We start from the raw sequence: 17314 nt of genomic DNA, 5'->3' as shown, positions 1-17314 counted from the left end.
CGTCAATTCGACGCAGCTGGCATATGCAGACGCTCCGGTAACTCTCATTGGGCATAACGGGCGGCTCTGGCCGTCCTTGCGTCTCCCTTTCTGCTTCTCTGCTGGTCCGCTGACTAGGTATGTGTCCTGTCAGTCGGTCCACCTTTCTTTTAGCTTCAGTCAATCCGGGTGCCTTCCACGGTTCACGTTCACCAGGCTGCTTTCGGCATAGTCTCTTCCCTCACGGTCCCCTCTCACCTTTGGGCTGCTGCTTCGTTTGCTTGTCTCTGGCTTCTCATTCAGCATTTTCACAAACCACAGACAGCCTCTGGCTCTGCCACTCTCTTAGCCATCTCTTTCTCAACTGCTTCTCTATCCTCTCAGGATCCACTGCAGTTGTTTTAAACTTCCTGGCCACAGTCAGCCTCCTCCAAAGACTAGAACGCAGCACAGATTTACAGCATCTAGGCTTCATTAATCCATCTCTATTCCTCATCTCAGTACCAAAATGGGGGGCAGAGGGGGAAGGCATATAGGGCAATTGATTGGAAAAACCTGCATCTTCTTCCACACTACAGTAAGCCATGCAGGTCTGCTGAAATGGCGTATGGATATCAAGTCGGATTTTAACTGACAGGTTAACTGGGTCTACGAGTGGAAATGCTACCTTTACAATGCACTATGCTTAATGGGTATGTGGCTAGTTGCTTGCAAGACAACGTGAAGGCGGCCGGGAACTGTTCTATAAATATGGCAACTGTTGATCATTCATAGGCCTTTGATTCTATCAATCGCTTGCTATTATGGTCGAAATTGAAGGAATGGAAGATCTCCCCCCTCCCCGCTTTGTTGTCAATTTTGGTGCATATGCACGAGAATAGTGTTTTGCGGGTGAGGTTGAATGTACAGGGAACAATGAGACAGCTTTCCAACCTATAGAGATCTGAGAAAGGGCTACTCCCTTGCTCCCTCTTTATTCAACCAATATTTGTCTGATTTGGGTGATTATCTGCTGTGCATGCCTTTCGCGCCACCTAGAATGTTTACTCTGTGTCCTACTTCATTTATGCGGACAACAAAATTCTCTTGGACTGAATCCAAATAGGCCTTCAGAGGCAGCTGAATGAAGCGAGACAATATTCATTCAATATTGAGCTACAGATTAATAAGAAAAAAACGAATATAATTTGCTTTTGTAAAAATGTTTTTAAAAGATGGGATTCACATGGGCTACAGGGAATCAGTTGCTAATTCCTAACCAAAGTGCAATTTATTTGGCTTTCACTTTAGATGTTTTTCCTAATACTGGAGTCTCTATGTTGCGTATTAAGGATAAGGCAGTTCAGCTATCAACGCAAATTAAAAAAGTAGTAAGTTCTGCCGTTTTCCGATTTGGCCGCGGATACATTTTTACAATATCAAATTATACTAGCTTTACTTTATGGCATGGATCTTAGTGCGTCGCTACTCAGGCCCTAGCCTATGATAAGGTAGAGGCAAGAGTGTGGAAGACGCCCCTTAATTTGCCTGATTGCAAACCTATCGTCGTGCTTCGTTTTGAGCTTCGGGTAGTGTCTTTGCGCTGCCAGTTAGAAATATACTGGAATAGTAAATGTTTAGACCACAACTCTTGCAATGGCTTGGAAAGTGATTTGGACGAAATGGAGCGCAGTAAAACATGTATACATTAAGGTCTGCAGAGAGATTTGACCCCAGCAGAGTTTACGAACCACTCGGGAAGTGTACCACTGTTAAGTGTGCGATGGCGTGATGCACATACTCTTTCCCTGCCCTTCATATGCAAACGTTAGGAAGGGTGGCTGAGGCCTTGTTTGAAGTCGCTCAGACTCATGTCATTGGGGAAAGCACCAATTGGGTGCAGATCAACATTGCAGAAAAACGCAGTCTTTGCAGCAGCCATTTCTTTCAAAGAAACCTGACCATTGAGAAACCTAACAGCTAGACCTAGTGTATTAATCCTCTAGCACTTGGACATATCCCAGTGACATGCCTACCTTGAATAAACTGTGTATACAGAAGACACTTTGGCCAGGCTGTTTATTATAATGACTCTGCCAAGTGCCCACTCGAATGACAGTTATGCGCCTATATCTGGATAGATTATTATTTTAGTAGAAAGACCCAAAATCACTAGTATGTTTTTGTATCGCAGAACGTGTTAACACTAGTGCGCCTTCTAGATATATATAGGATATTTTGAGTCGCTAAGCCAGGAGGTACTTGAATATGTATGACATTTTAATTAGGTTATTTTTAATCAAACAGATGCTTGCACATTTATTGGACTTTTGTTCTGTGTTTATAAATCTACATATTTATCTTTTGATTAGCAGATAGGGGAACACATTGCTTATTTGTTTAATTAATCCTGTGTATGCAATGTATGCATATATGTTTACTTATCTATCGTGTGGTTTTTAAGTGTTCCGCACAAAACAGCGCTATTTTGATTGAAGGGATTGAACTGTATTACACGTGGCGGAGGTGGCGTGTTGACCGTGGCGGAGGTGGCGTGTTGACCGTTCCTTCTTCGTCACAGCAGATGCACTGAATGAATCTCCCTCTTCATATGTGGAGAGAGAATTGGAGGTCTCATGTGCTATAAATAACCCACAGCACTATGCCTCATCATGAAGCCCGCAGTGGAATATCTTTGAAGTTGAGAGAAGAGTTTAATCCCTAGACAACACAATGTAAAAGTGGAACCCCATTCTCAGTGTTGTGGCCTCATCTTGCCTGCACCCACCAGCCGAAGTTACTGCATGCGTATCCCACCACCCACCTAACAGTAGTGTGGCATGGATGTACCAGCTTTCTTGAAACTAGCACTTCTTCAATAATTCATATACAATGGGGGTCATCATGAGGTTGCCGGTGCACTAATAATTCCTGGCACGTCACCGCACCAGCAAAGTACAGGTTTGCCGGTGAGTGGCCTAGAAGCTAGAAGTCTTTCCGCCACCTTACCAGCAAAAAACAGCCGGCATTACTGGTGCCATTAATACTGGCAATGCCCCCGCCCCCATGGTGTCCTAGGGGACTCCCTGGAATGGGGATTGACCACTGTTACCGGCACTCGGAATACAGTGGACATGCCACTGGACCAGTAACGGTAGTACCGTTTGACGGTACTGTGGTGGCAATATGTCCAGCATACCGGCAAACTCAAATTGACCCCCAATGTGTGGACAACAATGAGGTCATCTTTTGAGTTTCATTGAAAAGAAGCTAATAAAAGACATCAAAACAGAAGGACAATCTCATTTAACAAGCTTTGGCGTTTACTGACGTTATTTGCATTTATAGTTACAGGCTGCAAAGTTTTGAAGGAGGATGCGGTAAGGCGGGGCGCGGGTGTGCAAGAGAGTGAGAAGGAATGAGGATAGAGCAATAGCCCAATAGGAAACAACTGTAGCTGGGAAATGCAAAGCCAGGCGCCCGACTCGCTTCTTTACAAAGCTGCTGATTGGAGAAAATATTGTTCTGGAACTTTTCATTGGGTACTGCCCTTTGCTATGCCAACCAGATATTCTCAGTTAGGAACTCCCCATCTCTCTCTCTTCTGTAACAATGGTTTCAGCAATTTTGTGCCGCAAGAGCCACAAAGTAATCACCAAAACCAAATATAGGCCTACACCATCAGTGGTTGGGAAACTAGGCGTAAATAACGCTGCATGCCCGGGACTACGCTAGAGGGCAGTCCATAAGGTAACAAACTTAAAGGATTTCAAAGGTTCCGCGGAAATGTGTTTCCCATCAGGGTACCATGGTATTTGCAGTACATAATGACAATGTGCCACCCAAAAAGCCTAGGCGCAGGGTATATAGCACTACAATAGATGCAATAAACCACTGAGCCATCAGCTGGAATTTGAACTTGTGAACTCTTGATTACCAAAGACACCACAATTATTGTTTTTAGAAAAAAGACGTACGCTTCTTGACCGTTATTCAAACTTGTGTGGGTCTGCATTGTCTTGCTTCCAAGACAGACGTGTTGCCTCTGAGCTATCCTGCCTGCAAGCTGCAAAAGGCAACTCCCCCCCCCCCCCCACGTAGCACTCATACTGGGAGCAGAGCCAGTCGGCAACGAGGTAAGCACTGGCCGCCTTCGACAGTGCCTTAACCCACTCACTAACTACTCGAGTTGAACCAGCGATGTGAAATGTCCCCACAGGCTTCTGGAGCTGTTGGCTGAAGTGCATGAGTCCTTTTTACTAGGATTCACCAGTAACCCGCACATTACTGTCGGGATAGTAAAGCTTGTATTGGGAGCATCATGATAAAGCCGTGTGTTCAATGCAAGATTTCATAAGGCAATCCTCTGGGGGTGGAGGGTTGCACGAATGGAGTCGTTTCACATTTCATAGAGTTGCGCGGGAAAGAGGGAGGCAGGGGGGAGAGGCTTGCCTGCATTGCTAATACCGAAAGATGTTGTCTTTTGCGCACATTTCTAGACACAAAATGGAATTAGAGAATCAAATATATCGCTGGGTTATAATTATGCTGACTGGCAGCATGGGGACGGTTGCTGTAGATTAAAAGGGGGCACGAAGTACTTGTTGTATAAGTGGGGGGGGGGGAATGTTTAATTTCAGTGCAGGAGACCAGCAGTGTGCTGAGTAGTGAATGTTGCCAGGACCCATCACACCTATTATTAGTTCTGCTTTGTAAGAACATATATGCTTGCCGGATGTTGCATACTGACTTCCTTCGAAGGTTATCCCATAAGGTTAACTGCCAAATGCATGTATTTTGTATTGCTGGGATGTCATGTGTAATCCAAGGATTTCTGCGATTACACATGACATGCCCGCAATGTCATGTTTAGGGGAGGGGGCGGGCAAAACGGGCTGATGAGCTTACTCAGTGATCAGCAAGTAACACCTAGCTCAGCCTGCACCTTGAGCTGAAATTGGTGGAAACTTCGAGTTTGCAATGTAGAGGCTGGGCGATGGGGGGCGTACAGCCCATCCCACACAGGCCGGAGAACGCCTGCCTCAGTCTCTGTCTCCAGCGCTTGAAGTCACACAAACACGTGACATGTGATAGTGCTCCTGATTGGGAAAAAATATGCTAAACAAACCACTATTGATATGATATGAGAAGTTATTTGTAACGTGCCTGTACACAAGTGTTTCTAGGCGTGACAAAACAAGGGAGGGAAGACATGCGGAGGACAAGACAAACGATTTTACTAGGCCTTGTGTCATTCAGATTGTGCAAGTGTAACAACGCAAAGTGCAGGGGGAAGTGCCAGGGAGAGGGAGGTGCAATCAGGGTAGCAATGCTCTGAGTAAGTGCAGCCAGGGCATCGCGGCTCTGGGAAGTGCAAGTTGGCAGTGGACTGGATGGGTTACAGTTACATCCCTTAAGTATGCGGTAGGCCTGGAAGTAGTGCAGGAGAGAGAGATCATGGAGGAGCCTGGTACCCAGTGAGAATCTGAGGGTAGCCAAGCAACCAGTCGGCGCAGCAGAAAGGTAGGTCAGCAGGGGAGGGAGAGAGAGAGAAAGCAGAGGAGAAAAGGAAGGTCTTCAGCTGCTTCCGGAACTTCAGGTGGTCCAGCTCAAGTTTGAGAGGGAGGCACCTGCAGCGTGGCGAGATCTAGCCCCCCAATCTCTGACAGAACTGTGTGATTTTTCTGTTGCGGAAAAGTATGTGACGGAAAAGTTTGCATGAGAAATGTACGCACCACAAAAGGTTTGTACATTTCCCATGCGAACATACATTTAAAAACACCTACAAACCCACACCCCCACCCACAACACAACCACAACACACCCCCAACATACCCCCACGCACACCTTACTTACCTTTCAAGACGCGCTGCGTCCCTGCAGCGCTGGTTCCATTTCACTTCTGTGATAGGAACCGGCGACGCAGGGTCCTTTTCTTTTTCTTATTTTTTTTTCCAGGAAGCTGCAGGAGGGTTCCCCCCGCAATCCACGCTCAGTATTCTGTCTTGTATAGTGAGCGGGGTGTTGCGGGAGACACCTGCGCAGCCCCCTTTTCTTTTCCTCGGTGGGCTGCAGGGGTGGCCCCCGCAACCCCTTCTCACTATACTGTACAGTGTAGTGAGCGGAGTGTTGCAGGGGCCACCCCTGCAGCCCCTATTTTTATTATTTTTATTTTCTTTGGGGTCTCCCCCACAGACCCCACTCACTATACTGTATAGTATGGTATGGTGAGCGGGGTGTTGCAGGGGCACCCCCCACAGTCTTACTTTTTTTTACCTACTTAAAATGCATGCCACCAAAGTTTTGAACTTTTGGTGTTCGAAACTTTGGTGGCATGCATTTACAACCCTTTTGTATAGGTCGTACCTTTCGGTGCGGTCATTTTGGCCTATAGCTCTCTGTCTGATCCTCAGAGTTGGAGGTAGATGAGCGAAGGGCTTGAGATGGAAGGCATTTTGGAAGAGAGTTGGCTATAGTGCGGGCTCTGGCCCCAGAAAGTCTAGTAGACGATACAGAGGGTCTTGAACTTGATCCTTGCAGCCTCCGGGAGTCAGTGGAGAGACTTCAGGGCTGGAAAAATACTGTCCCTGGGCTTCAGGCCATGGATAAGTTTTGCAGTCCTGTTCTGGATTAATTGCAGAGGGTGGAGAAAAGAGGAAGGCAGATTGAGAAAGAGGCTGTTGTATCAGTCCAGCCTAGAGAGAACAAGGGATCTGGAAACAGTGAACTTCTGGGGAAAGTGAGAAAAGGAAGACCTCTGAGGAGGTGCAGCTGGTAGTGAGCCTTCTCAGCAAGGTCCATGATGTGAGGCAAGAAGGAGGGAGTGGAGTCAAAGATGACACCAAGGTTTTTTGCATCAGAGGAAGGCTGTTAGAATGGATTTCTAAATTCTGGCCTGATGGACAGGGATTTAGGAGGCCACCCTAGTTTAGTGAAGCAGGGGAACCTTCTGGACAAGCCAGACTAAACATGGTAGCTTGGCAGGTGGTCAAGACTAAGTCTCAGGAGGGGTGAGTGATCAGAAGCCCACAATGAGCACACACCACAAAGACCACAGAATTCTCATAGGCAGACGTATATAAAAAATACATTTACATTTATTTTAGGCCCAAGAAAACAACACGAATAACCAAATGAATAATGCAACAGTTACCATACAAGCATATCACTATTTAACATATCTACAACTACTGTAGCCTAATGCGATAAAGGGAGTAAAACATCCACATCCTGTAAAAGAAGGGGCGTTAACATGATTTATGTATTAGGCAGTCTTCAGGATGGAAACCCCAACTTATTCACTCCAGCCCTACGAAGTGGGGAGCTTTGAGCTCAAACTACAGCAGTGCGTAAAAACGCAAGTCGTGCATAAAGCAAAGACAGTACCTTTTCAAGATGCTGGTACAGTTAGGTAAGGGGTCCTGAAGGGGTAGAAGTAGTTCCAATTCCCAGGGAAGGGTTTGCCCTCACGGACAAAGCAGTTTCCGGCGTTCGAAACTGGCTGGGGGCCGGTAAATTATGCAAGTACTCACCGCCTCTTGCTTCAATCCAGACCAAACTATGCCAGTTTAGTCAAGGTCGTCTGAGGTTGCAAGTCCTGCCTTCGCTCTTCAATCAGGCTCTCAGGTGCTGTGGGACAGGACGATCGTCTGTGGCGGGACAATAGACCCAAGTCCGCCCATGAAGGGAGGAGGAAGAAGATTCCGGTGCAGCAAACCTCAGGGCAAAGCAGAGAAGGCGGGAAAGCCACCCACAGTGACCTTCACCACAAGGCAGGGACCGCAAAGGTCTTTGGAAATTGGCGGGAGAGTGTCAAGAACCAGAAGCTAGGGATTCCCTAAGTTTCAAGCCTCATCTTGAAACTGCTGCGCTCCAATGGAACATCCCCGGACAGAGCTGGTCAGTTCACTGGACGGCCCAGGAACAATTCAAAGAAGGCTCTTGTGGCAGGAAATTAGGAGACGCCGAGAACAGTTGTTCCCACTACTCAAAAGGATTAAAGTGCCCTTGCAGGCCTTCTAGGGTCGAGAACTAAACGGGTCAGACGGTACAACAGAGGACTCGGGGTGCCAAACCTTCCATCTTGTCTCCGGCGGGTCCACGGGTCTGCTTTGGCTCACAGGATACTTGGCTCCTTCGGTAGTTCAAGATGAACCACTGTAGATGGACCTGGAATGGATGCAGGGCCCCTTCTCTTATCCAAAGTTCAAAGCGTGATCGAATCCGGACAACCAATAGAAGATATGCTCCCTTGCATGCACAGGTCCAATCCTGGTCCACAGGGGTCCCCATGCATTCATGCACAACAGACATCCTGGCACCAGTAGTGTGGATTGGGACCAGACTGTCCCAACCCTCTTCCTAGGCGCCAGCACGCATGACATGCAGGAGCCCGCAAAAGATGTGGCTTTCGTGGGAGGCTGCATGCCCAAATAAGGAATTCCCGGGTCAGCTCGACCTGGGGCAAGGCAAAGGGACAAGATGGCCAAAGGACAGAACAAAAGACTGTGGCACGGTCATTTTCGGCACTGGCCACAGTCTTGAACCATTTGCAGTAAACGTGGTATGGTTCGATAAAAAGTAGTTAAAATACCAGAAAAGTTAACTGCTGCCACCAGTTCGTCCTAGGCACTCTTGTACAGTCACCGAAAATTCCTTACAGGGTGTCTAGGGTCATAAAACAAAAAGGCCCCCAGTACACGGTACAGTAATGTACTTTGCGCACAGATATAAACGTTACCAAGAAATGGCAACAAAGTAAAAGAATAAGGGAAACAGTTTCCCAGTACTGACAGCCTGAAGGACGTGTCCGTTTCCCCATAACAAATGAGCAAAGGTCGAGGTGAGCGCAGTTGAAGGCTCTGCCCCACTGGAAAAAATCAAGTTAGGATAGCCAAACAAAAGCAGAAAGTGGTCCATAATGAGGAGGGAAAATTGCATTCAGAGAAATCTTTTCTAACGAAGGCAAAGGAAGAGGGCGCAAGGAGGGCGGCCAGAGTGAGAGAGGGAAAGTGGGAGCAGGGGACCCAATGAGAAGGATCTCAGTCTTACTGGCATTAAGGCAGAGATTGTTGGAGGCGCACCAATCCTGAATAGCGGATAGTCAGAAATGAGCGAGAAGAGGGAAGTCTGAGGGGAGCCTGAGAAAGAGCGAAGTGCCATCCGCATAACACTGAAAGTTACAGTAGAAGGTAGAGATCAGGTGGGCGTAAGGGGTCAAGTAGACATTGAAGAGCCAGGGTGAGAGGATAGAGCCCTGTGGAACACCACATGTGGGGAGAGGTGGTGGAGAGAAAGGACCCAAGTTGGACCTGGGAGGGTTGGTCCAGGAGGAAGGTCGTCGACCACTCCAGGGCCTGATCCGTAATGCCCAGGTTCTCGCGGAGTCAATTGATCAGGATGGCGTGATTGACCGTCTCAAAAGCCGACGAAAGGTCAAGGAGGATGAGGACAGAAGGAAGGCTTGAGTCAGGATTAGAGAGCAGATCTTCACGTGTGTCAAAAAGAGCAGTTTCCGTACCTCTGGCTGCTCTGAAGCCAGACTGATGATCATGAGACAACCAACAGATTCAGTGTGGAGTAAGCTGGGAGATGGCCAGTTTTTCCGCGAGTTTGCCCAGGAAAGGAGCGATAGAGATCGGGTGACAGAATCAGCAGGAGGCTTTCTGAGGAGGGGGTGCACAAGGGAGTGCTTGAGGAGAGAGGGCAAAGATCCAGTGGTGAAAGAAAGATTGCAGAAATCTGCCAAGGCTGGAGCGAGGGTGTAAATGTGATCCTTGATGGTTCTGGAAGAGCAGGGGAGCACCTGTTTGGACGACACTTTCATAGATCAGACCTGTCTAGAAACATTATCAGGTGTTGTCAGGGAGAAAGGAGGGGCAGGGGGAGGGACGGCCAGAGGGGGGCCGAGAGGTGGACGGAGAGGAAGAGGAGTGAGAGCACAGGATGTCCTGAGTTTTAGTGATGAAGTGACAAGCCAGAGCCGTAAAGAGGGTCTGGGAGGGAACAGGAGAGGTGGAGACTAGTGGGATTGGCCAGCTCCTTGCAGATTTTTAAGGGTTTGGCCATGTTGTTAGAGGCTGCAGGGACGCAGCCTTGGTTGTGGGCTCCCTTTTTTGACAGGAAAGAGTCTGTATTGCCTTTGGAGCAGATGGCAGGCGAGTCTGTCAAAGCCCTCCATTTCCGCTCACCCACCCTGCACTTGCGTTTCAGGGCAGCAAGGTCAGAGTCATACAAAGAGTTGGCACTTGGAGGTAGGCTTCAGACAGATTCTCATCACAGGGGCAAGGATGTCCAGAGTGTTGGAAATAGAAAGATGCCAGTTCGAGCAGGCTGTGTCAGAGTGCGAGTCTGCTGCAGGAGTAGGAGGAGCAGAGAAAGTAGAGGCAAAGGTATCCACTGTCATACGCTTCAAAGGCGGGATGACGGAGAAGGTAGGTGGCAGTGCTGGGGTAGGCTTTGCCTGAAGGACAGAGTTTCAGGTAAGAGGAAATCAGAAAGTGGTCAGTCCGAGAGAGAGGAGTGGTGAGAGGGTTAGAGAGGAGTCTGTCTGAGGAGAAGAGAACACCTGAGGTATGTCCGGCAGGTGAGTCGGACCAGAGGGTAGAATAGAGAGATAAGAGTGTCGCAGAGGTTCCGGAAGAGTTCTGAAGGGGGGATTAGAAGCATCCAGGTGATATGTTGAGGTCGCTGAGGAGAAGTTGAGAGGTAGCGGCAAGGAGAGGAGAGGTCAGCCCACTCAGAGGAAGAGGGCAACCTGGCCAAGTGGCCTGTAGATGGTGCCCTTAGTCAGAGAAGCCAGGAAAGATAGAGAGCCTGTAGACCAGGCATTCAACTGAAGATTACGCCTGCATAGGAATGATACAAGCAGGGACCCACTCTGGAAAGATCACAGCTACGCCACCTCTGGGTTGGTTGATTCTGGGCTCGGAGAGGATCTTGTAACCACCAGGGAGTAGAGTGTCAAAACCTGTGACAAAACTGCCCGTGAACCATGTCTCTGTGAGAGCGAGGACATCCAGGTCAAGTTATTCGAGGAGATAGCAGATGTCAGAGGAGTGTTCGACCCCAGAGTGAGAGTTAAGAGTAGTGACATGGAGCAGGTTGCCACATTTGAAAGTCCTCTTGGGTGGGGTACAGGCATGAGGTACACCCAGCTGAAGTGTTAGAGGGGCCTGAGAGTGGGCAGAGGAAGTAGCAGGAGGTGGCATAGTAGCCAGAGTGGAGGAGTAAGGTGCCAGAGAGGCAGAAGACGGAGGTGGCAGAGGAGCCAAATAGGTGGTAGTAGGAGTAGCAGGAGATGGAAGGAAGTTGATAAGACGCAGGAGACGCCTATCAAAAAGGAGATTGGGCGCAGGGACCTGGACCTAGGCAGTGCCATTCAGATAGACACTGAATGGCACCGTCAGGAGGAGTAGAGGAGGCCAAGAGGACCTCCCACCAAGTGCCACCATTAATTGGAGAAGAGATAGGAGATAGAGCAGAGACCATACTAGTGGACCATAGGATGCAGGGGGAAGGAGGACTGACTGGATGCAGCGTGGATGGGCACCACACATTCCGAGCATAATATTTATTAATCAAAAATAATCTGAGGATTACAGCATTTAAAGCAGCTATTTTCTTGTTAAATCATCTAAATTCCCCACCATTTCCACAAACATACTGCTGCTCTAATATCTATGAGACATCAATCAGACCTTGATGAAAATGTTATCCGATAATTTAACCTAATGCTCTTAGTTTGTTCCTATTTCATATTCCCGTTAGATCTTCATTTTTGGTTTAATGAACCACACTTCACCCTAACACCTAAAAACTTTAGGCCTTGAGGATTACGCAACAGCAGTTACAAAAGATGATAATTTTATATTAAGCCAATTTGCTTCCCATTAATATACTTTTCAATTAATTTTAGACAGAACTTAATCAAACCTTTTGAAATCAACATGTCGAAGTTCTGTCCCAAATATCCCCTACTCCAAATTATGCCGCCTGATTTCGAAACATTCTAAGCCGATATGCAGACATCTATCATATTTTCAAACATCCAACAGGCTATCACAAATGTTTGTAAAAGAATTAAAATATATAGGGTTTCACTGTACCTCAGCAATGTCATCAGGGCTAGTCAGAGAGAAGCTGTGCCCGGCCAGTTGGTAGGCCTGTGCCTCAATCTCATTTAACTTGGCCTGCATGATGTGTTTCTGGGCGTCACATTCCTCTGTGCTGAAACCAATTCCATTAAGCTCCAACAGAGCAAGGCAGTACTGTGTCGGCATCTCCACGTTATGGAAAGCATCTGCAACACATACATTCCAAATAAAAACGTTCATATACTTCAATAAAAAGGTGGCTTGGCATAACAATAGCATGTCATGTGCATGGAAGACATAATTAAGATACTTATTGATTACAATGGTTCTCTTTGCCAATTCAATGGATTCCAAACTGTTCGACTTGGTGAAATATCAAACTGGTTCCAGATATTGACTCTGAAAGCTCTTTCTAAAGCTGTGCCCCTGCGACACCCTGTTCTCCCTCTGTGCAAATATGTGAAAATTGCCAGGATATGTAAAGCACCTCCTTTGTGCTAAACTACAAAATGCCTGCTTGGCCCATGATCTCACCTGATTGGGCACTGCCGAGGAAAAGGCAATACTTTCGATGCCAAGAACATTGGCAGGAGGAATCAAGAACATTGATCTGCTCTTACAGCCATTTGCGGCTAAAAAGCCAGCAATGATATCCCAAACCTTTAAAGCCCACAGTGTCTACCTAACAAACCTCCAGAAAGATTTTGGCTTCATCCGAGAACTGCTTCACCTAGCTGCATGAACCCTAACAATTTGAATGTTTATTGCGCATACGGAACAAGTTACTTACCCGCAACTGTTGTTCTCCAGCATGGGTCTGGCATGGATTCACATGCTCATGAATATTCCCAGTCGTCAGGCTGGGAATCCTTGGTGAAGAAAAAATCTGTTTCAGTTTCGTTTTTGAACTGTCTTTCTACTAGTAACCAACCACTGGTCTCTGGGCCATACTGACCCCAGCCAATGACTGCCCTCTACCTAAGCCCCTCCTCTGACAGCCATCTTCAGATTTGGTAGCACGTAAAGTGGCAGTAGGACCAAGAGAAGAGCCGAAGAGGGTTAGCAGGGAGGGTTTGTATGTGAATCCATGCCAGACCCATGCTGGAGAACAACAGTTACAGGTAAGTAACTTGTTCCTTCTCCAGCATGGGGTCTGGCATGGATTCAAATGGTCATTATTATAAGAATACATAGCAGTACACACATGCACAACCATGAGAAGTGGCAAGGCTCACCATGAAGCATTTCATCAACTCAACATTAAACTCTTACCTCCTCACCAGGCCCTCCTTCAGACGGACAGGTTGCGCAGCACTGCCTGGCCGACCCTGGACTCCTCCCTGGAATCCCGGTCGACGCAGTAGAATCTCGTGAAGGTATGCGTTGACCTCCACGTAGCAGCCCTGCAGATGTCCAGTAGGGGCACACCAGACAAGAACGCTGTGGTAGCAGCAATCGCTCTGGCCGAATGGGCTCTCGGACTGCCGAGCAACGGTCGGTCTGCCAACCGGTAACAATGCATGATGCAGCCGGAGAGCCATCTGGAAATGGAAACCTTCGAGAGGGCCTTCCCTTGGTTCACAGGTCCAAAGTTCACAAACTGTTGTGATGTCTTCCGAAGGCTCTTTGTGCGGTCCACGTAGAACTTCAGCGCTCTAGCTACATCCAGCGAGTGCAAAGTCCTCTCAGCCGGTGACAAAGGCGATGGGAAAAAAAACAGGTAACACCAAGGTATGGAGGTTTACAGGAGAGGGCCTGGATCTCTCCCACTCGTCGTACGGAGGTGATGGCCACAAGAAACACTGTCTTCCACGACAGGAACTTCAACGGTCCCGAATGCAGGGGCTCGAATGGCAGCCCCATGAGCCTGGTCAGCACCACGTTGAGCTCCCACGCCGGGGCCTTCACCGGCGGGAACGATCCGAACAGTCCTTTCATTAACTCCTTCACCAGGCGATGGGACCATAGCGATGAGCGCCCCGGCGTTCTGGTGTAGTGGGAGAAAGCCGCCAGATGGATCTTGATGGAGGCATGCGCCAGCCCAGCTTTGGCCAGCGATAGCAAGTACGGCAGCACTTGAGGGGCCGTAAACCTCAGAAGGTTAATCTTCTGTGCACAGCACCAGACAAAGCACCTCTTCTATTTCTGCCCATAGCACGAGAGTCTAGGACGTTCTGGCCTTGGCAAGCACCTCCTTGCAGTCTTCTGAGATATCATACCCTCCGAACTCTAGTGCTGCAGGAGCCAGGCCTGCAAGTTCAGCGACCCCGTGTTGTGGTGGAGGATGGCGCCTCCTTCTCTGGCGAGAAGATCCACATCCGTCCACAGTTTGACTGGGGGGAAGGGGGAACGCTGACATGTCCAGAAGGTCCGGGAACCAGATCTGCCTCGGCCACGCCGGTGCGACGAGGATCTTCCTGCACTGGGACCGTCTGAGTTGACTGATGAGTCGCAGCAGCAATGGCAACAGTGGGAACGCATACAGGAACAGGCCATCCCAAGGGAATGAGAAGGCATCGCCCATGCTCCCCGGCTGGGGTAACCTGCTGCCGAACCTCAGGCACTTGGCGCTCGTTGCTGTCACAAATAGGTCGATCTGGGGATTGCCCCATCGTCGGAATAGGAAATCCACTTGATCCTGCCGCAGCTCCCACTCGTGGCACAAGCGCAGCTCCATGCGGAGTGATTCGGCAATGGTGTTCTCAGGATCTGGTGCCTCCCTGCTTCAGGATGTAGAACATCGAGGTGGTGTTGTCGTTGAAGACCCTTACCACCTTGCCCTTGAGGGACGGAAGGAACAACCTGAGGGCCCAGAACACGGCTCGGCGCTCCAGGACATTGATGTGCAGTGACCTCTCCTCCGGGAGGCAAAGGCCTCTTGCGTGGAGATCCCTGGTGTGCGTTCCCCATCCCCCCAGGGAGGCGTCTATCGTCACCGTTTCCTGATGTGCCGCAGTCTGGAAGTTCATGCCCGCCGCCAGATGCGCGCAGGTGCCCCACCACCGGATCGCTTGGTGGAAAGTCTTGTTAGGTGAGATCCTGTCTTCGAAGCTGCCCACTGCTTGCATCCAACGGGCGTCGAGGAACTCCTGTAGTGGTTGCATCCACAGTCTGCACAGGTGCACAAGGTAGATGCACAAGGTCATCATGCCGAGCAGGGACTTGATGGGCCTCACCCTGGCCTCGTCCATGGTCAACAGCCGTTTTACCTTGCCCAGGATGACCTTCGTCCTTTCCTCCGATGGAGAAGTCAATCACACCACTGTGTCGAGAATCCCAGATCCGTGAGCAGTTGGACGGTCTTCGCTGTGTGATCGACTGCGAGTTTTCTTGATTTTGCTCAGATGAGCCAATCGTCCAGGTAGGGGTAGAAGTGGATCCCCTGCAGGCGCAGCTGCGCCACCACTGGTGCTAGGCACTTGGTGAACACCCTGGGCGCCGACTTCAATCCGAAGGGAAGGGCCTTGAACTGATAGTGTCGCCCTTGGACCACAAATCGCAGGAATTTTCGATGTCCTTTTAGAATGGGGATGTGAAAGTAGGCATTCTTAAAGTCCAGCAACGATAGGACGTCGCCATCCTCCAGCTGTCCCAGCAAGTACTGGAGGGTGACCATTCGGAACTTCTGGGACTTGATGTACTTGTTTGGACGACGAAGGTCCAGGATGGGTCGCCAACCGCCGGTCTTCTTCCGGACGAGGAAGTATTGCGAGTACACTCTGGAGCCCCGGAGCCTCTTTGGGACGAGCTTGATGGCTCCCTTTCTTAGCATCGCCCGTACCTCCAGCAGCAGTTGAGGGACATGGTTTTCCTTCCTGGCCACGGGTGGAATACGGAGACACTTCTTTAGAAATTCCACAGTGTGCCCGCGGGCCACGGCATCCAGCACCCAATGGTCGGTGGAGATGGACTTCCACACGCTGATGAATTTCACCAGCTGGCATCCCACCGGGTGCTGAGATGGGGGCCCCCATGCTACGGCCGGTTCAATCCTGCTTCGTCACGGCCTTGGCGACGACGACAGGATCCTCCCGTCTTGCTGCGTCCTCTGTAGACCTCCTGCGACAAGGAGCAGGCCGCTTGGCGGTACGACGAGGAACCGCCGCCGAATCCTTTGGAGGCACCTTTCTTGCCTCTGGAGTTCCGAAAGGACGGCTGTCGTTGTTGAACACCACCCAAGGCCCGAGCCGTCTCGGTATCCGCCTTGATGGCCTGCAGTGACTTTTCCACTGTCTTGTCGAACAGGTTGTTCCTGTCGAAGGGCATGTACAGAACCCTGGTCTGCACATCCTGGCGGAAGTCGGCCTTGAGGCAACCACGCCGGCAAAAGCAAACGCTGTTGCCCATCTGACAAAAGCTGGTGTCGGCGATGTCTGTGGCCACCATAATGGCGTGGTCCGACGCCACTTCTCCTTCCTGTAGGATTTCCAGGGCCTCAGCCCACTTGTGGTCCGGGAGGAAGTCCAGCAAGGGAGCGATCTTGAACCACAGCTCCCTGTCGTAGCGTGCCACGATCGCGAGGGCGTTGGCCACTTTAATCTTTGCCGCCGACGAGATGACCCGTCCCATGGCGTCCAGCTTCTTCCCCTCGCCGTCCGGCGGGGATGTTGAAGTTGAGGCCGTCGCCCCTGCCGCTTTCTTCTTGGACGCCACGGAGACCACTGAATCCGGAGACGGCTGTGCCCTGAGGCACATAGGAGCGGAGTCCGGGACCCGGTACTTCTTCTCGTACCGGTCTCTCTTAGCAGGAGACGTGGACGGGTTCTTCAGGAGCGCCAGCCCCTCGTCCCAGATGTCGTCCAGTAACGGGACTGAGAGGACAGTCTTCCTCTTGGCCTCCCGCCGCTGGTAGAGGAAACCTTCCTTCTGTTCTTCGGGGCAGAGCTGAAAGAGCTCAGATGCACTGGCAATCATGGCGTTGAAGGAGCCAATTTCGTGGGGGGGTGGGAGGCCTGAGGGGGTGATTAAGGAAGGTCCATTCCGTTGTCACTGTCGTCGTCCGTCCCTGTCAACGCAGTCTGTTCCTGTCTCATCCCTCAGAGGAGGGGATGGAAGTGAAGGCTGAAAGGGGGGAGGAGGATGGACTCGTCTCTGCTTGTTTGGCAGGCTCCCCGATGGACCAGATCCCGCCGGATCTTCCGTGGGGGGTAAGGGCAACCTTGTCCTTATCTCCGTGCACAGGGCCTGTATAGCCATCAAGATAGCTCCTGAATTGTCCTGTGGTATGGGCACCAGCTGGAATGGGACTGACGGTTGGGGCG

General features: G+C 49.9%; 1 protein-coding gene across 1 annotated transcript in view; it reads right to left on the bottom strand.

The window, feature by feature from the left end:
• POLQ (DNA polymerase theta) overlaps window positions 1-17314 on the bottom strand; it is a 1553125-nt gene that overhangs the window by 406544 nt on the left and 1129267 nt on the right. Inside the window, exon 21 of the mRNA XM_069635828.1 lies at window positions 12066-12259. Within this exon, the coding sequence (XP_069491929.1) occupies window positions 12066-12259 (194 nt within the window). The remainder of the gene's footprint in view (window positions 1-12065; window positions 12260-17314) is intronic.

This window comes from Ambystoma mexicanum, chromosome 7p (assembly GCF_040938575.1).
Source record: "Ambystoma mexicanum isolate Mex_15411 chromosome 7p, UKY_AmexF1_1, whole genome shotgun sequence".
Taxonomy (NCBI): domain Eukaryota; kingdom Metazoa; phylum Chordata; class Amphibia; order Caudata; family Ambystomatidae; genus Ambystoma; species Ambystoma mexicanum.
Note: the sequence above shows the minus strand (reverse complement) of the source record. Positions and strands in the feature narration are given on the sequence as shown.